This window comes from Phoca vitulina, unplaced genomic scaffold (assembly GCF_004348235.1).
Source record: "Phoca vitulina isolate PV1807 unplaced genomic scaffold, GSC_HSeal_1.0 scaffold81, whole genome shotgun sequence".
NCBI lineage: Eukaryota > Metazoa > Chordata > Mammalia > Carnivora > Phocidae > Phoca > Phoca vitulina.
The window spans coordinates 3,355,690-3,380,424 of record NW_022589784.1 but is presented as its reverse complement, the minus strand read 5'-3'; the positions used below and the strand labels follow the sequence as shown (position 1 = coordinate 3,380,424).

At 57.9% G+C, this 24,735-nt stretch overlaps 1 protein-coding gene and 2 non-coding genes across 3 annotated transcripts in view; 2 read left to right on the top strand and 1 right to left on the bottom strand.

Moving 5' to 3' along the window:
• The first annotated feature begins 4,462 nt into the window (after nt 1-4,462).
• On the top strand, nt 4,463-4,535 carry TRNAV-CAC. Its single transcript has one exon. It is a non-coding gene; the product is annotated as a tRNA-Val (tRNA).
• A 199-nt stretch (nt 4,536-4,734) lies between these two features.
• Nucleotides 4,735-4,806, bottom strand: TRNAG-UCC. Its single transcript has one exon. It is a non-coding gene; the product is annotated as a tRNA-Gly (tRNA).
• A 266-nt stretch (nt 4,807-5,072) lies between these two features.
• The window catches only part of DPP9 (dipeptidyl peptidase 9), a 39,615-nt gene continuing 19,952 nt past the window's right edge, over nt 5,073-24,735 (top strand). Inside the window, exons 1-10 of the mRNA XM_032394436.1 lie at nt 5,073-5,227; nt 6,190-6,245; nt 8,577-8,667; nt 12,507-12,760; nt 17,740-17,852; nt 19,033-19,206; nt 19,289-19,457; nt 20,171-20,284; nt 22,967-23,095; nt 24,183-24,244. Of these exons, the coding sequence (XP_032250327.1) occupies nt 8,612-8,667; nt 12,507-12,760; nt 17,740-17,852; nt 19,033-19,206; nt 19,289-19,457; nt 20,171-20,284; nt 22,967-23,095; nt 24,183-24,244 (1,071 nt within the window). The 5' untranslated portion in view covers nt 5,073-5,227; nt 6,190-6,245; nt 8,577-8,611. The remainder of the gene's footprint in view (nt 5,228-6,189; nt 6,246-8,576; nt 8,668-12,506; nt 12,761-17,739; nt 17,853-19,032; nt 19,207-19,288; nt 19,458-20,170; nt 20,285-22,966; nt 23,096-24,182; nt 24,245-24,735) is intronic.

Sequence of the window (24,735 nt, the reverse complement as noted above, 5' to 3'; positions counted from 1 at the left end):
CAGGGGGCATTCTTTATCTAAATGTGTTGTGAAAAAAAAAGAGGGTATTGTATGAAAGCCATTATTCTATTGCCCTACATGCTTTTCTGTACATTTGAAATAGAAACTCAACTTGAATAAAAGTGTGTGAGTGGAAAGTCGGTCCTGCCCCCCACCCCCACCCCCGTGCTCACCCAAAGGCCATAGCCAGCCATTCTTGCGACCCATTTCAACGATTCCTTCCAGGGACATTCTGTGCATATGCCCAGACATATTTATATCTATCCTTTTTGGATGGTGATCTCTATAAATTGCACGGTAGGACATACAACTACCCAAATTGCTCCAGCTCAGAAGACAGAGGGCCTCCTCATTCATTTCATGGCTCCCCCAAACTGTGGGGGCACATTTGGGCTGTCTCTGTTCAGACTACTATGTCTTAACATACTCATGACCCTGATAAGGCTCAGGGCGGATCTTCTAATGGCTGGTTCAGATTCAAAGGCTTTTCTTTTCAGGTATCTGATTACCTTGAACTTGATCTGTGTAGAAGGTGGCCTAGTCTCACACCATTGCCTTTGGATCTCGACTCTCATTATTATAAGCTGTGTGACCTCGGGCAAGTTGCTTAACCTCTCTGTGCCTCTGTTTCCTCACCATTAAAAGGGGGATGCTGCTGCTGATAGTGCCTGTCTCATGGGGTTGATGGGCAGAGTAAATGAGTTTAAAGCGTGACATTTCCTTAGAATGTTTCCCAGCACATATTTCCATTATTTCGGGCATGTTATTCTCAGACGTCCAAAGGGATCTGATGCAGCCAACCTTTCCAACAGACATTTCCCAGACTGGAAATACTGAATCCCTCTCTGCTTCCCTTCTTTCTTTTCTCTTTCCACTTCCTCCCTCCAACTCCTGGAATGGGTAGACATCTGGCAGGACAGGCCAGCAATCCCGCCTGCCGTGGTGGCCTGTTTGGGGACAGGGACCCTCCTGCAAATGCTGGGGTGTGTGTTGGGGGAGTGGAGCATCCGACTTTGAGATGCTGAGGTCTGGGGCTCAGAATGGGGCTGGAAGGGAGGGTGGTTAGGGCAGCAGGAGGGGCAGTGTTGGGAGGCCGGGGACACTGCATGATGCCTGGCGGTCGTGTTCCTGCTGACACCTGGTGGAAAGAATGAAGTATTGCCCTTTTCAGCTTGGGCACCTCTCTGAGATGGTCAACTCCCCCAGATTGCCAGCAGGACCTCGCTGGCAAACCCAGGCTGAGAGGGGGAGCAACGGGATGTCACCCAGCACACTGGCTGCCCCATGTGTGCTTGAATGACCCAAGAAATCATTTTAAAGGAGTTTTTGTTTGTGTTTTGTTTTGTTTTGGCAGATGAATGAGCTCTCGGGCCTTGATGGGGTTCACAGGGGAGATGACATGTTTCCTGAGCTACTTCCCCTCCACCAGGAAGCCCACCTGTCTTACTCTATTCCCACTCCCAGGGCTTTTCTACTCTGGCCAACTCTCATTTGTTCATAATTTCAAGAAATGTTTACTGAACCCATAGTGACACATAGGTAACAAAATAGATTCAAGCAAACCCTGCACTGGTAGAGTCCTTACTCCAGTGGAGGAGATAGAAGAGAGACAAGCAAACAAATCTACAAATGGGATTGTTTCAGAGACGAATAAGCCACTGAAAGAACATGGTGAAGTGATAGATACTGAATTTGTGGATGCCAAGGTGGGGGAAACTCAGGGAAGTTTCCTCTGAGAAGGTAACATTGAAATCAAGAATTGGAGGAGGACAGGTAATGAGCCCGGAAAATGCCTGTGCCAGAGGGCACGGCCCATGCAAAGGTCCTGGGGCAGGGCTCTGCCTGGCAGTTGGAGAACAGTGAGGAGGCCTGTGTGGCTGGAGCAGGGTGGGTGAAGGAGAGAGAAGTGAGGGCAGCAAAGGACCAGCAGAGGTCTTCGTGCAGGGCTGAATGGGCCTCGGGGATGATTTCGGCTTTTACCCCAGGAAGGTGGGAGTCCTAGAGGGCTGTGGGCAGAGGAGGACACGACCTCACTCGGGTGCTCACAGGCGCCCTCTGGTGGCAGCTGTGGGGAGGATGGACTGTGAGGGCGAGGGCGTGAGCCAGGGCACGGGGCAGAGGGGACAGGCACAGAATGGTGATGGGGTGGACCAGGGAGATGGCCATCCAGTGGGGAAGAAGTGATCAGATTTTGGGTGTGCTTTGAAAGCAGAGCTAATTGGACTTGTTGAGTGATTGGATGTGGGTGGGGGAGCAAGGAGCCCGGGGCAGCTCCCAGGTTCTGCTGAGCATCTGGAAGGAAGGAGCCATCCTCAGCTCAGTTGGGGGGATGGAGGAAGGAGCAATGTCTTAGTCTGGCTAGGTTCCTACTACAAACTGCCACAGACTGTTTTTTATAAACAGCAAACATTTATTTCTCACAGTTCTGGAGGCTGGGAGTCCAAGGTGCTGGCAGGTTCTGTGTCTGGCCAGGGCCTCTTCCTGGGTCACTGACCACTGTCCTCTCCCCACGTGCTCACAGAGCAGAAGGGGCAGGGAGCCCTCTGGGGCCTCTCTCATTAGGGCACTCATCCCATTCATGGGGACTCTACCTTCATGACGTAAACCCCTCCCCAAGGCCCCACCTCCCCATATCATCACCTTGGGGGGTAGGTTTCAACATATGGATTTAGGGGGACACAAACGCTCAGTCCATAGCAAGCAGGTTCTGGAAAGGTAGGGAGCTCAGTTTGGACCATGATAAGTTTGGCATGCCCATGACACCCTCCACACCCTGCATGGAGACACTGAGGGTCAGCTGGACCCACAGTCTAGAGCTCAGGGGAGGCCTGGGTGGAGTCAGGACTGTGGGTGTCCACCAGGCGTAGATGGGGTTTGAACTCAGAAAGAGGAGGAGGCCGCCTGGGAGGGGTGCAGGTGTGGAGGGAAGAGTGCCGGGGTCCCAGCCTGGGCCACCAGGGAGGGAAGGGGAGGCGGAGGAGGTGTATGGAGAGGTGGATTGGAAGCTGTAGCCAGAGCAGCACGAGGAGGTTCTAAGTTTCCCTGAAATTAGCCCACTCATCACCACCCCCAGGACAGCTGGGACTGCTGCCCTGCCCCCTTCGCATAGTAGGTGGTCAGTAAATCATTGTTCAATGAATGAATGAATGAATGAATGAAATACTACACTGCTGTCAAAAAAGGATGTTAGGGAATGATGTCCAATAAGGAGAGAAGAATACTGCCCTCCTCCAAAGTCCACATCCTAACCCCCAGAACCTGTGAATATGCTCCCCCACACGGCAAAAGAGACCTTGCAAACACAATAAGGATCTCAAGATGGGGAGCTTATTTTGCATATCTGGGTGGGCTTCATGTAGTCACATACAAGAGAGAGGCAAGAATGTCCGAATCAAAGGAGAGGCACCAACAGAACCAGAGGCTGGGGTGATCAGGGCTCCAGAGGCTGGGAAAGGCAGGCTAAGCGATTCTCTCCAGAGCCTCCCGCAGCCAGCCCTGCCCACACCTGGGTTTTAGCCACTCCAGACCCATGTTTAGACTCCTGTCTCCAGAACTGGGTATAGTAGTAAGCTTGTGGTTTTTTGCAGCCACTGTCTGTGGTCCTCTGTCAGAGGGACAGTAGGAAACGAATACAGAAGGGTCTTCATGCTTTGTGGCCATGACAGTGCTGGGCTGAGCCCTACCGGGCTCCGAGGCATGAGGAAAAATGTGTGCCTTCTCAACGGGGGTTCTACGCAATATCCAATGGTTAATTTTTCCCCAGAAGTAAATGTTGAAAATGTGATTGATGGTGTTTGTTTCCAGTAAACGCAGAAAAGTGACATTACGAGAAGTTCTTAAGGTTTTGAATCATAACACACCTACTTTTAAGTTTCAATATTTTCTCGAAGATGCTCTGGGGAGAAATCGCCTTTCAAAAATACACTGAAACAGGCACAGAGGGGCACACATTCTTGCTCTTGCCTCGGACCCCACTACGACTTGGCGAGGCACTGCCGAAACCTGCCTCGATTTGTCGTTTCGATATATTGTTCATTATGGAGTTATTCTGCCACTAATAGGTTCTCTTGGTATAGCGCCTCAAAATATCATTTACCTTGATTGTTGCGGTTTTTTGCCCACCCCCTTAATGTCTGACGCTGAGGTCACTGCCTCGCTCCCCTCACTCTAATCCTGGTTTTGGGGTGGAGGGGAGGGGACAGATTTTACAGCAATGTGACCCTAAATTCTTGCCATTACCCTCCTGTCCTCCTAGCTCTTAAAAAAAAAAAAAAAGAAGTTGATCTAAAATGCTGACAAGCTAGCTCCGCGCTGACGGTGGGGTAATAAGGCCGTGTGTGTGCCCCGCTTCTCGGAGATCCCCATCACGCACCGCCCCCAGCGGAGGCCCGCGGGCTCCGGAAGGGCGGGAATCCCCGAAACCGCGTGCTCTATAGTGGCCCCGGAGTCGCGCCCTCTACCAGTTTCCGTAGTGTAGCGGTTATCACGTTCGCCTCACACGCGAAAGGTCCCCGGTTCGATCCCGGGCGGAAACACACTTGCGTTTTTCCCTCACTGCAGCATCGTAAAGCTTACTCCGGAGTAAACGCGACGCTGATTCGTGTGCCGTGGCTTTTAGATTTCGCCTGTCGTTTTAAAAGTTATTTCAAGGTAATAAAAAATTCCAGTTGGGGGATCTTAGCAGGAAAATTCAAATAGGTTATGGTAAGAAAGTACAAAAGGAACCGCTTTGGTTGCGTTGGCCGGGAATCGAACCCGGGTCAACTGCTTGGAAGGCAGCTATGCTCACCACTATACCACCAACGCTCCGGCGCGACTGACCTTCTCTAGACACTATTAGTAGAAGTACTGTGGGTCTGGCTGGGTGATACCAAATTGTATGGGGGTGTCTCTCTCCCGCGTTCTTCCCTGCACCGGAAGATGCCGCCCCAGGGAAATTCCAAGCCTCTGGCTGCCAGAGCCGAACCGGCGGCGTTCCCCCCAAGCGCCGCGGGCCCCTTGGTACCGCCCGGGCGGTGGCCAATCGTAGGCCGCCGCCTGGGCCGCTCAACTTCCGGGTCAAAGGGGCCGGAGCCGCCGGCTCTCCCGTGTCCGCCGCCGCTGCTGTCCCCCGCGCCCGCCACTTCCGGGGCCGCAGTCCCGGGCATGGAGCCTCTAGTGTGAGGCCCCTCCGGCCCCGGGACGCCTTGCCCAGCCCGGCCGCCACTCCGCGCCGGCCCCGAGCTCGGTGAGCAGCGCCCGTGCGCCCCGTCCCGCCTCGGCCGCGACCCTGAACCCGCCATTGACCGGCCCCACCTCAGCCCTGACCCTGGACCCGCCATTGACCGGCCTCCCAGGTGCCCTCCGCCCCCGCCTCTCCGCACCCCGGCCCTGCCGCGGACCGGACTCCCGGTTCCAGCAGCCCCTGGCTCGGTTTCCCCTCAGCCCCGGGCCCTCGGCAGCCCTTCTTTCTCTCCCTACTCCTGCGGTGGCGGGCCACCTCCCCTCTCCCCGGCCCAGCCTCCCCGCTCGTCCCGTCGCTGCCCAGGCCACCTGGCTGTGGTCCCTTCCGGGAGTGGCCGCACGCACAGCGCTCTCCTTCCCCCCACTCTGGAGGTCCCCTCCCCATGCAAACACATGCTCCCTGTATGAGAGCGGAGGCCACCTCCTGCATCTGCTTCCTGCCCCTACCTCCGCACCCCGCCCCAGCGCTTGGCCTCCCCCAGCCCGCACCCCCACAGGGGCCAGCCCCTTCTCTCAGCCTCCCTCCCGGCCGGGTCCAGCCGCCCACCTTCTTCCCACGCCGCTTTAGACCAGCCTTGACACTTCCCCATCCATGCTGCAGCTGAGCCATCAGAAGTGCCCGTTCCCTTTCCCCACCCCAACCACTGCCGTCCTCCCGCCCCCCACCGTGAGGAAGTCACTTGTCTCAGTGGCAAGAACCAACGTGCTTTCTAGGAGCTGGGACCGAAGCCCTGGAGGTGTGCACTGTGGTGTAGTCCCCGGCTGGTTCCTGAGAGAATTGGGCCACCTGGGAGGTCTGTTCTGCCGGCTGCAGCTCAGGGCATGCAGACAGCACTGGAGGGCTGTGGGGTATCTCTGGAACCTGAATCAGGCTGGACAGTCAGGACTCCCGCGTGGAAGGAGAGCGAGTTGTTAGCCAGTCTCTCCATTAACCTGCTGCATTAATGACATGTTTGTTCTGTCCAGGTCTGTGTCCCACGCCGCCTGCAGCTGGAATGGAGGCTTTCTGGACCCTCTAGAAGGTCAGTTGTGCCGGGGTGGGGTGACCATGATGGCTGGCGTGTGGGCTGGTGGGATTCATTTGCATGCTCCAGGATTCAGAAGTCTGCAGGAAGTGGTTTTCTACAACCCTGAGGTCATTGCCCTCCCTGGGCGGTTGGCTGGGACCCAGGCCAGTGGCTGTGGCTTTGTGTGCCCTCGCTGGAGACTTTTATTTCCATCCAGCATCGCCCTCCAGCAGCCCCAGTAAGAACCCCCTGGAAGATTGTGGAGGGGGAACGCTGACTAGCTGGATCTGGCGGAGGTGTGGCTGCATCCCCCCCTCACCTAACACGGTGCCTGGCGCTCAGTCAGCATTTGGTGGGGATCCTGGCTCTAAAAGGAGCTTTGGTCCAGTTCTCCCCGTGGCGGGATTTTCAGTGACTTGTTTAGTTGGCAGTATTAGCTGTCATGTAGGTTCTGCCGCATCTAGGATTTTACTTGAGCACTTAATTCTGACAGCAGCCCTTGATGTAGGTACTGTCTTAAGTAGCTGGGGAAACTGAGGCACAATTTAATTGAGAGGTTAAACTTAACCTAATGTAACTTTTTTTTTTTTTTTAGATTTTATTTATTTATTTGAGACAGAGAGAATGAGAGAGAGAGAGCACGTGAGAGGGGGGAGGGTCAGAGGGAGAAGCAGGTTCCTTGCTGAGCAGGGAGCCCGATGCGGGACTCGATCCAGGGACTCCAGGATCATGACCTGAGCCGAAGGCAGTCGCTCAACCAACTGAGCCACCCAGGCGCCCTAACCTAATGTAACTTAACTGAGAGGTTAAGTGGCTTCTCAAGGTCACAGAGACCAGAAGTTGTAGAGCTGGACTTTGAACCCATATCTCTCTGGCAACAGCGACCCCTCTTTTCACCACAGGACTGAGAGTGAGACCAGTGCTGCTTATGGTGACATTTGGCTTCATCTCTCCCCTACAGTCTCAGTCCTAGGGCCACGCGCTGCTTTCTTCTTGAAGCATCTGGGCACCTGCCCACCAGGGGCCTGGTTCCTCCTCAAGAAGGGGTTTGGTTGCTGACCAAACCAGGGCTCCCTTTGACTTTAGACAGCATTCAGGGGAGGACAGGGACTCGTTAATTTGACCAAAAATGCTTCGTGTGTGCCAGGCATGTTTCTGGGCTCTGGAGATAGAGAAGGAACAGGACAGATGTAGGCCTGCCCCCCTGGAGCTGACATCCCAGTGAAGAGTGCTCGCTCACCCAGAGCCGGGGTGCTCAGCCTCAGCACCCAGATCATTCTTTGCAGTGGGGAGTGGAGGTGAGCGTCCTGTGCACTGTGGGATGCTTAGCAGCCTCCCTGGTCTGCAAGCCAGTACCATGCCTCTCAGTCGTGACAGCCAGAAATGGCTCCTGGGAGCAGAATTGGCCCTCGTTGAGACCCACTGGGTTAGGGGAATCAGTTGACCCCCAATGGACTCTATATTCCATAATCATTTGACTTACTGAGGTCCTAGGATGTTGCACCATTTAAATATGTGAACTAAGTGGGAGGCAGAGAGGAGGTGACTCACAGACGCTGGGGTTATACCATCTGACCCATCAGAGATTTATTCTAGTGCCTAGTGACGGCCTAAGGATCTTACTCAGTTTTTCCCCCAAATAAAGAATGCAGAGTTCCTCCTCCTCGGCACACTCAATGCCAGGAGCACCTGCAGTTGAGACAACCACAGATGTCCCCAGACATCCCCAGGGTGGGGGTGGGAGGGCAGAGTCATCCCCCTTGAGAACCACTATCCCAGACTCAGTGCTCTACAGAAGGACAAAGCAGCGACTTTGGATTGGGTGCCAGGAAAGACCTCTGAAGAGGTGAGACTAGGACGTGGAGTAGAAGAGGGCATGGGTCAGACAGAAAGCAGGGGAGGGCGTCCTAGGCAGCAGGGCTGGCGAGAGCAAAGGCTCTGAGGTGAGAAAGAGTCGGTGTGTGTAGGGGAGAGTAAGGCCGGCGTGGCTGGAGATCATGGTCAAGGGCAAGGGGAGAAGGTGAGGTCAGGAAGGCCATCAGAGGGTGGCCATAGTGGGGAACCAGGGATTATTCTGTTTCTGGTGAGCACCAAGGATGGCGTCCTTGGCATCATTTGAAACTCCTCTCTTCTCGGGGACTTCTCGCTTTGGGAGGACTGCACCTGCACGACAAAAAAGATGCTGGTTTCTGGCAAATGCCAGGCGCCCTCTCGAATTTCCGGGCAGGGCCTCATCAGAACGCCGTTGGTATTGGGTGTCCCTGGAGAAATGGGAAGGGGAGGATGGCTGAGAGCGGGCACTCCCAGACTGCTGGGAGTTGCAGCCTGGGGTCTCTTTGCTCACAGGCTCCCCAACCCTCCTGAGGTCAGCCGAGTGGTTAATGCGGAAGGTTAAGAAGCTCCGCCTGGACCACGAGAACACAGAAGGTTGGAGAAGGTAAGGGGTGTGGCCTCGGGAGCCCTGATCTGTGGGGACGTGGCAGAGGTTCCTGAATTTCCGACGATGTCATAGGTCTGGGAAGATACCCACCACCACCCGCCACCCCCTACCTTTCTGCATTTCCCCAAGACGGGCTATTTTGAATGAGGAGGCTGTGTGGGCTAGTGCAGGGTTTCTCAGCCTGGTCATTACTGACATGGGGCCAAGTCATTCTCTGTGGGGGCCCTTCTGGGCTCTGTAGGGGATTGAGTGGCACCCCTGGCCCCAATCCCTCAATGTTAGCAACACCCCAGACATTGCCCGGTGCCCCCTCAGGCAGGATGAGCCCCAGCTGAGAACCACTGGCCGGGTGGTGAGGATGTGGGTTTTGGGTCCAACAGATGTGGGCTCCCCTCTGCTTCCTTGTGGGGGTGGCGTTGGGTAGGTCATTTGACCTGAGCCTACTTTCCAGCCTCCCAAATGCGGCTGACCCCTGAGCCCAGCGGTCGAGGTTGCAGTGAAAAGTAATCATAATTATACACATGAGGCCTGGGCACTCGGTGAACCCCGTGTCTGGGGCCTTGCATGAGATGAAGACCATAGCAAGTCCTCTGCCGAGTGGACCTCCCTCACTGTCAGTTTCTATCCCTCCTGGGTTCATTTGCTTTTAGCAAGTACAAGCCATCAGGCAGGAAGGGAATTCAGGAGGTTCTGGAAGACAGGCGTGATGCTGAGCACATGAATCATTCCCCAGACTCAGGCTCCATTTCCGGTGGGTAGACACATTAGGAGGTCAGTGATGGAGACCCAAGTCCCCCTTCTCAAGTGCATCGGGTCCCTGGCGGGCACAGGCTGGGCTGCATGCTGAGTCTGTGTAAGGCTGGTTGTGACCGCGGAAGGCCGACGTGCCCGGGGCAGCCCTTGTAGGGCGGAGGACGGCCTGCTGTTTCCAGGGAACCCCCACCTGTGGGGACTCAGCGTGTGTCCCCAGGGCTACTCAGGCATTTCCTCCCTGGAGCTTGGTAGGCCCCCACCCCTCACCTCCTTAGCGCCTGCCTTCCTTCCTGCCTCATCACTCTGCGGTCGGCCGAACGCTCCCAGACCTGCAGCCAGCACTGAGAATCTGCAGTTCCTTCTTGCTTTCTGTCTGCTTCCCTCGTCACAGGCCCTGCTTGGGTCTCTGGTGGATGGCTGGGCCGGGGCAGGGGGTGGGGGGGTGGGTAGCAGTCCTGGCTCTTGGAGCACCGGCTTGCAGATCACAGAACACCCCTGGGGCCTTGACCGTGACTGCACCGGAGCTCCCGGGCTGCGTGCTGGTGGCCTCATGGTCTGCGAGGTGTCCTGCTGACAGGCAGAAGGAAACTGGAGGTGGACCTGGCCTACGTGGCTTGGAATCCACTTTCATTTCTCCAGCTGTGTAAACTCTTGAGTGGAGAGGCCCAGCACAGCTGGCAGAGGATGGGAAGGGCGGCATTTACGTAACCTCTTTCTCGTCCCCCACCTCCTCTACGGTCTCTCTCCGCTTCTGGGGAGGAGAGAGGTGAGTGGAGGACCAGGGCGTAGCACCAAGCCTTGGCCAGCCTGGGAGCTCAGGCCACCTGGCCTCATCTAGAAGATTCCTAGAAGTTTCTCCCGATGTTTCATTTCATTTCTCATCTCCTGGACCATATTTTTGCTCCTTGGGCTCTCTGCAGGGATCGGAGGCAAGATCTTTTTTATTGTTCTTTGCTTGGAAATTAGCCCCGTGATTTTGTGAGTGCTTCTGCCAGGCTCTTAGCTTATGGGGTCCCCTTTGGGAGCCCTGGAGGTCGTGATCTGTTTTTCTGCTGTGAGCAAGGCTTGAATTGTGGCAGCAGTTTCGGGGGGGGTGAGGGGGTCTGGGCCGGTTAGAGGAGTCCCCTGGCCTGGTTTTCTGGGCTTGTTGCCAGTAGTGCTCGGGGCCATGTGGGTTCTGGAGCACTCAGTGCGTCCTGGCCCCGGCCCCGGCCCTTGCTTAGCATTGCCCGTGCCCCGCACCGCCCTGAGGTAAACCACAGCTCTGCCGCGGGCCAGGATGCGCTGCATGTGACCCTTGGGCTGTCTCCTGTCTTCTCTGGCTCAGCTTACTTGACCCGAGGGCCCTGAATGCTCTGTTAGCTTGTGATCTGCCTCTTCAAAGCCACCGTAGGAAGTACCGGACTGAGTGTTCTTTTTGTGGCTGGGGGGCAAGAAGCCCTGGCTTGCTGTGCTCCCCCCGCCTCCCCCCCCCAGCCCTGGCTGGGTCACATAGGACTGAGCAAGGGAGGCATTTCTGCCTCTCATCTGATCCAGGGTCATGTTGGAAAGGGGGCTCTGAAATCGGCCCACAGAGGCCGTGCTCAGAAGTGTCTCTGTCCCGTTGCCTCTTGAAGCAGCCTGCAGGTGTCTTTCTCCTGTGATGGAGACTCTGGGCCGGTGGGGAGGGGGGGGGGGGGTGGCAGACTCTCTTACTGGCAGGGGGCAAGGCCTCCTGGGAATTGGAGGGCACCTGTGTGAAGGGCGGGCACAGCTCTGCCTGCTGCTTCTCTAAAGCCTTGGCCTGTGCTGTCCCTGCCCGTGGGTCTAGCAGTAGCAATTCCCACTTCTGACCAGTGAACCCCAAACTCCGCCCGCAAAGCAAAGCTGCTAATCCCGGAGCACGAGGAGTGCCTTAGTCCAGCAAGGCCTTAGTCCATTCGATGCCCACGGAGGAAAGGGAGGCTGCCCTGCTCACTTTGGCTGGCCTCACTAGAGACCCCGGCTCTTCCAGAACCAGGTCACTGTGGCTGTGTTTAGATTTCCCTAAGACAAATATTTGCCTGGCTAGTCCAGTCCGGTCAAGAAGTGTGCTCAACAGCAAGGGTGGGAGAAGGGAGGGAGGGCGCCTTGGCCACAGCTGCTCGGGGAAGTAGAGGAGAGAGGAGAGGGGGCTGTCTTGAGGGGCATCCATCCCCTCATCTGGGGTTCTCACATTGCCTGCACATAGCTGCCTGTTTCTCTGAGCCCCTCTGGTGAGGCACGAGAGTTTGCCATGCCGGATCCCCAGCTAGCTGGATGGCACGGGTGACGGGCTTTACCGGTTAATTCTTTATGCTCAGTTCTTTGCACGTGAGTGAGTGTCTCCCAGCGGGCTTAATGCAAGATAGTCATTCCACGGCCCTCTGTAGAATGCCTGCTGGGAGCCAGGGACCTCATGAGGTTTTGGGGACACTGCTGTGAAGGGGATAGGAGATCAACAACCAACCATTGTGACAAATGCTGTGAGGGCAGGGGGGAGGGCGTGTGGAAGACTATTGGAGAGACTGGCTTTGGTATAGATGGTCATCGAAAGTTTCTGAGGACCCGCCAGATACTTACACTGAGATCTGATTAGAAGTTAGCCAAGCAAAGAGAGGGGGAAAGTTTCAGGCAGAAAAAGAAGCAAATGCAAAGGCCCTGGGGTAGAAAGGAGTCTGGCCTGTTTGGGGAGTGGAGAGAAGGCCATTTTGGCTGGAGGACTGATAAAGGGGGGTTGAGGTTTGAGAGGCTGGCAGGGGTCAGAGGACAGAGAGCCTTGAAGGCTGTGACAAGGACTGGTTTTTACCCCAGGGGCTGTGGGAAACCAAGAAAGAGCTTTAAGCAATGGGAACAGATTTGCAATGGATGTATGGGGTCTGTTGGGATCGGAGGTGGCAGCGGCTTGGATCCAGAACTGTTTGTGGTTGTTGGAAAGAGAATAACTTGGGACATATTTAGGGGGACTGGGAAGGTGGCCCGGGGTTGGGGCTTGTCAGAGGGGTCAGGAGTGTGTGACAAGGGGGCAACTTGTAAGTGAAACTTGGCTATCATCGTCTTCCCACCCTGTCCCCTTCTGCTCATAGCTTCTCACTGAACTCTGAGGGGACAGAGAGGATGGCCACCGGGGCAGCAGTGTCTGACCGGGGTGACGCGGTCGAGATGGAGGAGCCGGCATCCCGCTTCCAGGTGCAGAAGCACTCGTGGGACGGGCTCCGGAACATCATCCACAGCAGCCGCAAGAACTCGGGCCTGATCGTCAACAAGGCCCCACACGACTTCCAGTTCGTGCAGAAGACGGACGAGTCGAGCCCCCACTCCCACCGCCTCTACTACCTAGGTGAGCCCTCCGGCTGCCCTCAGGCCCCACAGGCCCCCTTGACGTGGCAGGGTTTCTGGGACACTGTTACCAAGTTCTCTTGTCTCCAGAGGCCAGCTGGTCCTATTGGAAGGTCCAAAAAGATGGGCCTGGCCCTGGGCAAAATGTCCCACGAGGCCACGCCACCCACGGTGACATCTGTTTACAGTGAAGGTCTGGCACAAGGTGCCCGGGGTGTCAGGTGTGCAGGTGAGCGGAGCAGAGGGTGGTCCACTGTTGCAGCAGTACTGTGGTTGGGCCTTGAACGTGGCTCTGAGCCCCTGAGGTTGTCTCCAGTCCCGGGTGGCTGGACCTGCCCCCCTGAGTCATTTCCCAGCCGCCGGGGCCGGGCCGGTGAGTGACCCCTAGCAGTGGGAGACGCCAGCAAGCCCGGACCCTGAGGCTCAAGGAAAGGTGCCACGATTGTGCACCGTGCGTGCCGCGAGCTAATAACAGAGGGTGGCTGGCCATGGGCTTGCCATCCCCGCCCTAAATACCTGGATAAGCACGTGAACCGCTAGTGAGTTCCTTCTCGGGCGTGTGCCCTGGCAGCAGCACTTTGTACACCGCCTGCGGTCGTTGGCGGGTGTGTGTTCCCCACCGGCCAGCTGAGAGCTTCACACATCGGTGACGCCTCGTGCGGGCCTGGCTGCCGGGAGGTGGACAGCGAGTGTCTATGGAGCAAGTGAACGTTGCCTTGCTTCGCCCGAAGGTCTGCCAGGGCCCGCGGGAGCCGTGCTGAGCACGTTCCTTTGGAAGCGGCACGACACACGACTGGTGACCGGGGGCAGGTTTGCAGTCTCGGCTCTCCACTCGACATCGAGGGCCCGACCGGCCTCTGCGGACCCACAGCTCCGGGGACGATGCCGGCACCGGCCGGGCCCTCCGTCAGGGTTGGGGTGAGGGGTGGTGACACCCGTGAATGCAGGTTGTCCTCTGCACAGGGCTGACCCCGGCCGAGGGCGCTGGCAGTGACCGCCGTGGGTGCCGCATGGCTCTCCCCTTCCCGGAGTTGACACAGCCCCTCTCCGTAGAGAGGCATGTGGAGGCCACATGGTGGTCTGGCGGGCACGGAGTTAGAAGAGGAGGGGTCTAGTGAGCGGCGGCCGCCGGCTTTATACATGCAGTTTCACTGGTGCCCAGCCACTCCCGTTCATTTCCGCGCCATCGTACCATCTAGGGCTGCTTCCGGGCGCCGCGGCACCCGAGGCCGTATGGCCCCTAAAGCCGACAATACCCTTTCTGGGAAAGGGTTTGCCAGCTCTGGCTGGGGGGGGCGGTGGGCGGGGGTGGGCTTCACGTGTCATTCACCTGAGGGGGCGTGGCTCCCGGGGTCACACGCGGCCAGGACTCGTGGGCTGTGGTGGCTGCTGCTCTGTCTTCCCCACGATCCTGGGACCCCCCAGCACAGTGTTCCATCCCTCACCAACTCCAGCTCAGGCTGGCGTCCCGGGCAGGGTACTTGGAAGAGTTTCCCGGGGCTCCTGCTGTCACAAATCGCCACCAACTTCGGTGGCTTAAAACAACAGAAATGTAGCCTGTCACAGTTCTGGAGACCTGGAGTCCAAAATCCGTGTCTCTGGGCCAAAATCAAGGTGTCAGCAAGGCCACCCCATGCTCCCTGCAGAGGCTCTAGGGGCGAATGGGTTCCTTGCCTCTTCTGAGTTCTGGAGGCTCCCGGTGCTCCTTGGCTTGCGGCTTACTGCTGCTGTCTTGGCCGCCGGGTGTCTGAAAACTCTCCCACCTCCCTTATGGGGACACATCCCACTGGGCCCAGCTGGGTAATCCGGGCTACTCTCCCCAGCTCCGGAGCCTGAACTTCATCCCATCTGCAAAGTCCCTCTCGCTGCATGAAGGTATCACAGCCACAGGCTCTGAGATTAGGACCTGAGCATCTGGGGGCCGTTGTTCAGCCAACCACAGAGCTGCTGAAAGGGCAGAAACCCTCTGAGCTAGTTCGAGCCACCAGGGGCACCTCGTGGGAAGGACACAGGGTTGTGTCAGGGAGCCCCCCGACCCCGTGCCTCATGTCATGGCCCTGAGAACCTGGAGCCGCGTGGGGCCCGGGCATCTGCTCGGCACGTGCTCCTCTCCGTACATCCCCCTCCCACTGCTCTCCTGCCTCCCGCTGCCACACTCCCAGGGTTACCCATCTCGGGTTCTGGCCACCAGCAGAAATGGATGAGCTCTCTCCAAACTTCTGGGAGAGGGAACCAGATGGGTTCAGCGTAGATCAGATGTCTGTCTGTCTGCAGCCTGTGCGTGTGTCTGGGGTTGGGGTGAGTGGGTCCCTGCAGACTGCAGGAGGCCTACCACAGTGGGTAGGGGGCAGCTCTAGACAAGGGCTGTGGACTTGGCAGAGACCCCAGAACCTTCCTAGGGCATCTCAGAGCCATCCTGCCTCTTTTGGGGTGACATTGCTCACCCTTGAGCTGATCCTTCCATGTTCCTCAGTACCTGCAGGGTACCCTTGGCCTCCACCTCTAGTCTGAGTTCTGGGGGCCAGCCTCCCTGAAGCCCCCATGTATTTACGGTGGTCTTTATGCTGGCGCAGCCCCCAGGGGAATGCTAGCAGCCAGCAGGTGTTTATGGTCGGGACAGGAAGGGCCTCCACGGGCCAGGCCCAGCGTGCAGCCTGCCCCCGTGCTTCCCCTGGGAGCCCCTGCCTTCTCGGTGGGCACCAGGCTTGCCACCGTGTGCATGTGGAGCCAATCACCCCAGGCTCAGGGAAGGCTCTTCCAGATGTGCACGATGAAGTCTGGTGCAGAGGACAGATGAACAGAGAAGGACTTCCGTTGCCAGGAAGATGGGATGGTGGCAGCTCCCCCGCTCCACGGGGTCGGCTGGTCCCCCTGCAAACGGGTGTCTCGTGTAGGACAAAAGACTGTGGGACAACTCGGGGAGCCCCTGAGAAGGAAGAGAGGCCTCTTGTGTCCTCGTGACCTAGAGGAGAGCCCGGGCCCAGCGGGAGTCATGTGTCCATCAGGCTGGTTGCCGAGGCCACAGTGCACGGTGACGGAAATGGTGCTTGTGCAGACCTGGGCCACCTGCCACCCTCGTGGATGTTGGGGGCTGGGGCGGAGCTGGGCAGGGAAGGCAGGGGAGGGGCAGGGACAGCAGAAGTCAGACCCTAGGCTTGGGCACCCAGTGTCACTGTGACAACACAGGGAATGTGCTGGCTTGTGCCATTTGGTGGCATCGCTTATTAAGCCGCTGGGCAGAGGAGGTGGCTCCGATGTCCTTGGCAAGGCCGCACTGTTGACTTCCTGTTTGGAAAGCCCTGGCTCTCCCCCAGAGCCCCGAGGACAGGGGCCGTCCAGAGCTCCGGCTGCTGCCTCCCAGCTCTGCACGCTGCTCCGTGACCATTCTCTTTCACGAGGTCTAATTCCCAGCACCTGAAGCTCACTACTCAGTGGCTTCTCGTACCGTCACCAGTGTCTAATTCCAGAACATTCCATCACTCCTGAAAGAAACTCGGGGCCCATTAGGCATCGCTCCCCTCCCCGTGCCCCCAGCTCCTGGCAATCATGAGTCCACATCCTGCCTCCCTGGAGTTGCCTGTTCTGGACAGTGCACACAAACGTGGGATTCGCTGGGATCATGCACCGCAGGATTCTCGTCCCCAGTAGTCGTGTGACCTCGAGAAGGAAGGACGCCCCGTGGGCGGCCTGGACAGGTAGCGTCACGCGCCTGCGCCTCTAGCTGGGGATGAGGGAGCGGGACCGCACAGCATCCAGGGTCCCTAGACGTGGGATCGTGATCGTTGCCCACCTGCACATCTACGTGACCTCTGCGTTTTCCCTAAATCGGTTTCCAAAGGAAATCTTGTTAACCTCATGTTTTCCCTTAAATACGTTCTTTTACTAAGTATACTTCACATGCCAGTTGTATCACAAGTGGAAACACCACGTGGGTTGCCGTGTGGAGAAGCTGCCTGTTGAGCTAACTGTAAAGGGAGCAGACGTTAGGTGTCGGGCTCTAGCCCTGGAGGTGCCGAGCTTGGGGCCTCCCGTACCCGCCTTGTAAGCGCGAGAGCGTGGGGGAGGCGGTCCTGAAGAGAGGCCGGCATCACACGGAGTCTTCTTCCTGGAGAAACTCAGGACCGAGGGGGCTTGGGCTTCCTGCAGTCCGTTGTTCGCCCGTGAACCACAGCCCTGCCGTCATCCGTCGAGTCAAAGACACTACCAGTGGGGAAATAGGCGTTTTTTTATTTGCCACTAAGAATATGACAGCACCTTTGACAATAAGACACAGCTGAGAGAGGGAAGAACGTGAGACGCGGCGACTTACTGCCGAAATAGGCCCACGTCTCTCTGAGTGACCCGTCTCAGGCACCGTGTGGCGGGCATTGTTTCCTGCCGCTGCATTCACACAGCATCCTCGCTGGGCCGCTCCTGTCCTCCTGTACGAGGTTAGGTTAGGTCAGTGGGTGATGTCTGGGGACATCTGTGGTTGTCACCACTGAGGTGACATCGAGCGCATGGGGGCTGGAGGGGCCACTCAGCGCCCCCCCAGAGAGCGCCCCAGCCCCATGTCCGTAGTGCCGAGGGGAGAGTGCTGGTCAGATGCACGTTTCCCAGCTCCCTTGCGTACGTTTGCTCTTACTCTACCCTGTGTTCTTGGCCCCAGCAAAAGCCTCTAACAGACCAGAGCGTAGCCTATTGAGAGGCAGGTTTCACTGGCCTCCTTTTTGTTCTCTTGCGTGCTATTCCTTCAGTAACTTTGGACAGGGTACTCGTGCAGACATCTCAGAGGTAGAAGACCCCATTACTGTTGCTAACGTACTTGCACCCAGGGTCGGAGCGTCCGTGGGGAGGGGTGTGCCGCCAGAACACACTGGGAGGAGGAGGTTGAAGCGGAACCAGCTGGGGCCAGGCATGGGGAGCCAGGTTCCTGGCCCAAGACCCTCTCCCTGTCCTGGGCAAGGTCCCCCATTCTGGTTTTTCTCTCTTGTCCCCAAGGGATGCCCTATGGCAGCCGCGAGAATTCCCTCCTCTACTCGGAGATTCCCAGGAAGGTCCGGAAAGAGGCCCTGCTGCTCCTGTCCTGGAAGCAGATGCTGGATCACTTCCAGGTGAGCGGCACGGTGCAGGGCTCTGGCAGGAGCTGCCCTGGGCCTCACCCATGGGCAAGGGAGGCCCCACGCATTTCCCTGGGCCCTCAGCCCCCAAGCGGCCCCAGCCTGGCAGCTAGTGCAGAGCCCGTGGAGAGGCGTGTGGGCCTCCCTCCCCTCCTCCCCACTCTTCTCAAGCCCCAGAGTGTGTGCTCTGATAAGAGCTCTTATCAGAAGCATCTCTTCCTTTTCGATGCCTCACCAAAGACTTGGAACCAATCCTGCCAAGGCCCTTTGACGGGGACTGGGCTAATAATTAACATCATCCAAAGTCAGCTTGCCTCGCCTTGGGAGAAGATGGCTGGGGAGGGACGAGGCTGCCTTTGCGTCTGCTGAGGTTGACTTCTTTCTGGTTGTAAAAGCAGTGTGACAGTACGGGGTGGGGGCACATTCTGGATTTCTCTGCGCTGATATGACAGCTCTCATTTCTGCCGTCCCTGGTAGGCCCCAAGCCGACCAAGCATGGGGTTCGTTGTGCTTCAGGTTCTGCTTTTCAAAAATGCGTTTCTGGCTGTTAACGTTCCTTGCATCTCCACGTCTTATTCAGAATTCTCCTCAGGGACACTGCGTGGTGTCCACGGTAGTCTACCTGCTTAGACCCCCCCCAGGGTTAGGTGTGTGGGTGGTCAGGTGGTCCTGAATTTGCCCCGCTCCCCCTATGCAGAGAGCAGGAACGGGTGCCGGTGGGTGGGTTCACCAAAAGTTCTGGCTGGACAGGATGGTGATCCAGGCAGGAGGGATTGGCGCTGGGGACCAGGAGACAGCACCCCTTGGGTGGCCCTCCGTGCCGGTGGGTAGGGGAGAGCTCTGTCTGTCTTGGAGAGGCTCTGTGGACAAACGTGGGTCGAGAAAGCCCAGAGATGGGCCAGGAGAGGAGGAAGTCTCCAGTGAGCCCAGAACCGGTCAGCCTGCCCCGTTACCCCAAGCCTGCTGAGCACCATCACAGGCTCCAGGCTCGGGTCCACTCTGGCCCCCTGGGAGCTGCCCTGAACAGCTCTGCTCAGCAGAGAGTTCTCTCTGGCCTGGACCGCAGGCAGATCGGCAGACTCCTCTCAGGAATGCCCAGACCAGAGGATCCACGCCAGGGTGCTGGGGTCCCTGGCTGCACTGCTGACGTGGCACCGTTCCTCTGTGTCCCCAGGCCACTCCCCACCATGGGGTCTACTCTCGGGAGGAGGAGCTCCTTCGGGAGCGGAAGCGCTTGGGGGTCTTCGGCATCACCTCCTACGACTTCCACAGCGAGAGCGGCCTCTTCCTCTTCCAGGCCAGCAACAGCCTCTTCCACTGTCGGGACGGAGGCAAGAATGGTTTCATGGTGAGCCCTGGTCACTGGCCGCGGGTGGGGTGGGGGGCTGGGCAGCCTCCTGTCCCCCTGAGCCAGGCCTCTGTGTCCCCAGGTGTCTCCCATGAAGCCCCTGGAAATCAAGACCCAGTGCACCGGGCCCCGGATGGACCCCAAGATCTGCCCTGCCGACCCCGCCTTCTTCTCCTTCATCAACAGCAATGACCTGTGGGTGGCCAACATCGAGACAGGCGAGGAGCGGCGGCTGACCTTCTGCCACAGAGGTGAGGCCGGTGCGGGGGGGGGGGGGGGGGGCCCGCCCCCGGCCCCGGGGGGATGGGGACCTGCAGCACTCGTGTGGACGGTTGTCGTGGCCCCCGGCACAGCTCCTGGAGAGGCCCCCATTCCCGCTCCATTACCCGCAGGCTTCAAGCAGCTTCCTGGACCCTCCCATGTGGTCCTGCCGTGGCCCAGCTGCCTGGCTTTTGGCCTCCTCTACAGGAGTCGGCCATGGTGGCCTGTTTCCCCCACTAGACGCTTATTCTGCCTCTCTGCTCTTGCGGGCCCTCCGCCTCCGCCCTCCTGTTTGACTCCGCCCGGTCAGGCTCAGATCTCACATGCTTCCTGGGTTTTCCCTCACCCCCTGCTCCCCAGAAGTGACCTCATCCTCTGGCATATGTGTGTGGAGCTCTGCACCGGCCATGGCCTCCGGTCACCTGGCCCCCATCCTGCCCCACAGCCCCAGCACCCTCTCTCTAAACCGAAGCTGCTCAGCCCAGGCAGCTTGGATGCTGGCCACGTCCAGAGACGTTGTTGGCTGTCATGCTGGTTGAGGACGCTTCTGGCCTCAAGTGGGCGTGGGGATGCAGGTCAATCCCACAGTGCGCCCGACGCCCTCACCCGTAGGATGCTCCGGCCTCGAATGTCCGCAGTGCTTGGGGGCAAAGACCTGCTCTGCACGGTGTTCCTCACCCCATCCGGCTCCCTTCCCATCCAGGCTCACCCAGCGTCCTCGATGACCCCAGGTCCGCAGGCGTGGCCACCTTCGTCATCCAGGAAGAATTCGACCGCTTCACCGGCTACTGGTGGTGCCCCACGGCCTCCTGGGAGGGTAGGCACCTTTGCCTTTGTAAAAGCGCTTCCCCAAGTGGCCCTTTTATTACCAGAGCCACAGTCTACTTGCTTTTGTACTCTTTGCTCTTTTCACCTAAAACAAACCTCAGCCACCTTTCTGTCAGTGTTAGTGTCCCAAGCCATTCAGGCTGCTGTGACAGGGCCCCACAGCCCCGAGTGGCTGATCACCTTGGGATAGGATTTGACATTTTGAATTTGGGGGGCAGGAGCCTTCAGTGCATTGCAGTCCGCACACAGGGAACGTGGATGAGAGTAACTGTCCCTGGGGACCACAGTTGGTTTAAATTAGTTCTTGGTTGTTTCCAGATTTTGGTTTTGCTTTTGCTTTGTGTCGTAAACAATGCCACAACGCACATCTTTGTATATATATCCTGACCTTCTGGGAGGTTCTCAGTGGTTCTAAACCAGGGACAGTTCTGTCCCCAGGAGACGCTGGGTGACGTCTGGGGACATTTGTCATTGTCACGACTGGGGGCTACAGGTATCGAGTGGAGAGGAGCCAGGGCTGCTGCTCAGCATCGTGCAGTGGCCAGGTTAGCCCTGCCCATAGGGAATGATCTAGCCCCAAACAGTCCCCAGTGCCAAGGATCACAAATCCTACCATCTTGAGAAAGTTCCAGCAGTAAGAGAGTTGAGCCGAAGCTGCACACAGCTTCAGTCTCCATGGGTTTTGCCAGCCGCTTATGGAGGAAGCCAGATCGCAGGTCCTTTTGTATCTCTTTCTCTGCCCACGTACTCCGGGGCTGGTATTCAGTCAAGCCAGGTCCGTCTTCTAAGGGTGGAGGACCTGTTTCTGGCCTATGTGCCGCTCACTGATTTCTCCGTGGCCTTGGAGCCTCGGGGAGCTTTAGCGGGGCGCACGGCCGTGTCAGAGCCCTGTCTGCCGCGCACTACTGCCTTGAGTTCAGCTCACCTCGTCCTTAAATTGACTGAAAGGGAAGCCTTTACGGTCCTAACCATCAGTAGAAGCGAGACCCTGAATCCGGTGCTGGAACGCAGCCGGCACCACACAAACCGAGGTCGGCTCCCAGGAGGAGGGGTCGCTATGTGAGAGAGGCACCTGAGGCGTGCGGATGCTGCTGGGAGCCGGGCGGGCTCGCCGCTGACGGGGCTGACCGCCGTGCCCTGTCCTTCCGCCTGGCTCCGGGGGCTTCAGTGCGCTGCCGGCGCCCCTTGGCCCATGCCTCCGGAAAGAGGGCCCTGGGTCAGGTCATTCAGCCCGTGGCTCCCTGCGGGCCTGAAGCGTGGGACTGCTTTGTCCTGGTCAATAGAACGAGGTCATTGGCGAAGAGCAGGATGTCTCTCCCTCAGCGCTCTGGGCATCGGGGCCAGATCCTGCTCTGCTGGGGGCCGCCCAGGGCACTGTGGGCTGTTGAGCAGCGTCCCTGACCTCTACTTGAGGTGTTACTCAGGTTCTGACAAGCACACGGGACGGCCCCTGGTCGAGATCCACTGGCCTAGATGGTCTCACAGGTCCTTTCTCTGCTGTGCTGGCGTGGCTCCAAAACCCCTTTGAGGAAGCCCCCCGAATGCTACAGCCTCAGCCCCGCGGCGTGGCCCTCTCCCAGACCCCACAGCCGTGTTTGCCTCCTGTGCTGTCTTACATGGAGGAACAGGGCTTTTCTTAGACCACAGCAACCCAAGAGTGCCCAAGTTTGAGGCCCAGGAATCCTCCCTGCAGAGCGGACGAACACAGAAGTCCTAGGCACTGGTTTTGAGCAGCCAGTCCCAAACCATGTGGCCTCAGGCCAGCCCCTCAGCCCTTCAGGGCTCTGCTGGGTGGGGCTGGGCCGCTGGTTCTGGAGGCATCCCTGGTCCATCCGTGGGGAGTCATAGGTGAGGGTACAGGAAACTGTAGAGACAGGGTTCCTTTTCAGCAGCCTTGGAAGGAATGGCCACAGGCTCCTTCCCCATGATGTCAGCCCCACCAGCCCCGCATTCCAGTCTAAAGTGTCACCACCCGGTGATTCATGCACTTTTCATAATGGTTTTTATCCTCAGCCTTCTTGAGCCAGGCCCCAAGTGTTACTCTGTGTGGGCCGCCAGAACAAAGCCCCACGGATGGGATGGCTCAACAGCAGGCATTTACTGTCCGGTCCTGGAGGCGGGGAGTCTGAGGTCAGGGTGTCAGCAGGGCCGGTTCCTCCCGAGGCCGCTCTCCTTGGCGGGCACACGGCTGTCTTCTCCCCGCGTCCTCATGTGGTCGTCCCTCTGCGTATTTGTGTCTTCATCTCTTGTTATAAGGTCACCAGTCACATTGGATCAGGGCCACTCTAATGACCTCATCTTAACTTGGTTGTCTCTCTAAAGCCCTCTCCCCAAATCCAGCCCCATTCTGAGGTTCTGGGGGCTCCCAACACAGGAATTCAGTGAGGATGCAGTTCATCCTGTAACACCCCATAGGGCTACCTCCCCTGCCATTCTGTGCTGGGACCAGCTCAGTTCTCATTCCCATTGCCAGGGTGAGGAAACGGGCCCTAGGATGAGATGTGACAGGGTTACGGTCTAGTAAGCAGTGGAGCTGGGCTTCTAGCCCTAAGGCTCATGCTCTCGTCTGGGCCCTGTCGTGGTAGAGCTGAGTGCCCCAAGCATGCAGGAGAAGGGGGGGGCGGCAGCAGGGATGCAGAGCACCCCCAGCAGCTTCCCCGCCCCTTCCCAGGTTCAGAAGGCTGCAAAACGCTACGGATTCTATACGAGGAAGTTGATGAGTCCGAGGTGGAAATCATCCACGTGCCCTCTCCCGCACTAGAAGAAAGGAAGACGGACTCCTACCGATACCCCAGGACAGGTGAGGGCACAGGGCAGCGGTCTGGGCCTCACAGAGGAGGCATGTCCCAACCAGGATTCCCCACAGGACCCAGAGAAGCAGGCTGGGCTCGAGAACAATAGCAAGACCGGGGCCACGATGGATGGTACCTGCCCTCTGCCTCGGGGCGCAGGAGACGGTGGGGGACGGGCAGGGGTGAGGGGGTGCAGGCCCTATCCAAGGGCATGTCAGACACTTGTCACGTTGTGAGAATACAGATTCAAGTTTGCCCCATTTCTCAAGAGACCAGAAATCCAAATTTCTCCAGGAAACAGCCTACTTCTTAAACATTCTTTGAATTACTTAAAAATACTTAGTGATTTGCACCCAGCACACATGCGGGTCACATTCAGCTTGTTTCTGACCTCCTTGGAAGCATGCGGTAAGCACCTATTATGTGCTGTGCCTGACAGAGCTTTCCAGGGACGTCTCCAACCCCTGGTGTAAGTGGGAAATGTCCGCTTTCCCCCGCCCCTCTCCCACGGTGGGACCGACGGGAGAGCTGACACTCAGATGCTACCCGCCCAGGTAGCTAGAGCCATGCAGGCCACAGTCGGGATTGGTCACAGAAATAGCTGGAGCCTGACCCCAACCCACCTCTTGAAAGTGCCATTTGGCCATCCCAACCAATCAGCCACCTGCCTCCCGACAGCTCAGGACCAGGCTGAGTCATGTGGCCACCTTTCTGCGTCATTGATGGTTCTATTGTGGATGTTCCTGTTTTTGCCACCAACTTGTTTCAAGCTCTCCGAGGCAAGGAGGCATGTTCCTTAATGTTTGTGTCCCTCCTCGACCCACCTTCCCCCCGGCACAGGGTCATGTTCTTAAATGGTAAAGACGGTTGTCATAGCACTGTCGGGAACAAGGTCCAGGTCCAAAGTCAGAAAGGCCTGCCTGAGGGACTTTGTGCCTGGACCAGAGGGGTGACGACGCGCCCACGGAGAGACCTTTGGACACCCGGTCCCTTCCTCCCCCTCCCTCCCACAATGGCTTTGTTGCCTTGCTGGGGCATTGCCCCATACCTCCATCCCAGACACCTGCTGGATTCACCTCCCTCTCATTTCTGCAGGCAGCAAGAATCCCAAGATCGCCTTGAAGCTGGCCGAGTTTCAGACTGATAGTCAGGGCAAGGTGAGAATGGCCAGGGTGCCCAGGAGAAGCTTCTGGATGGAGGAGAGGAGGGGCTGGGGGAGGTGCTGGAGACAGGTGGACAGTTGGGCGTCCTCAGCAGGCCACTTGCCCCCGTTCCAAGGGCACGTGCTCTCCTTGGCCAACTGAACCTGAAAAGGCACTCCATCACTCAGCCTCCGTCTCAAAACTGAGCAGTGAGCCCGGCCTCCCCTGCCTCCGCATGAGGAGGCGATGCTGGTGAACACCTTTGAGCAGGAGGTCCCGTAAGGGATTCCAGAACAGAGAGCCCCATTGGGTAGTCGTCCAGGGGACTCGACCTCTGAACTGGCCATTCCCCCTCCCCAGCATTTGGGTAGATCCTCGCATATAACTTCATTGGAATGGTCAGTGCTCCAGACACTTCTCTGTGTCACCTGGGGTCAGGACAAGTGTCCTCATCACTCAGGGAGCACTTGCTCAGGACCCCACAGCCAGGAGGGCAAAAGAGGCTA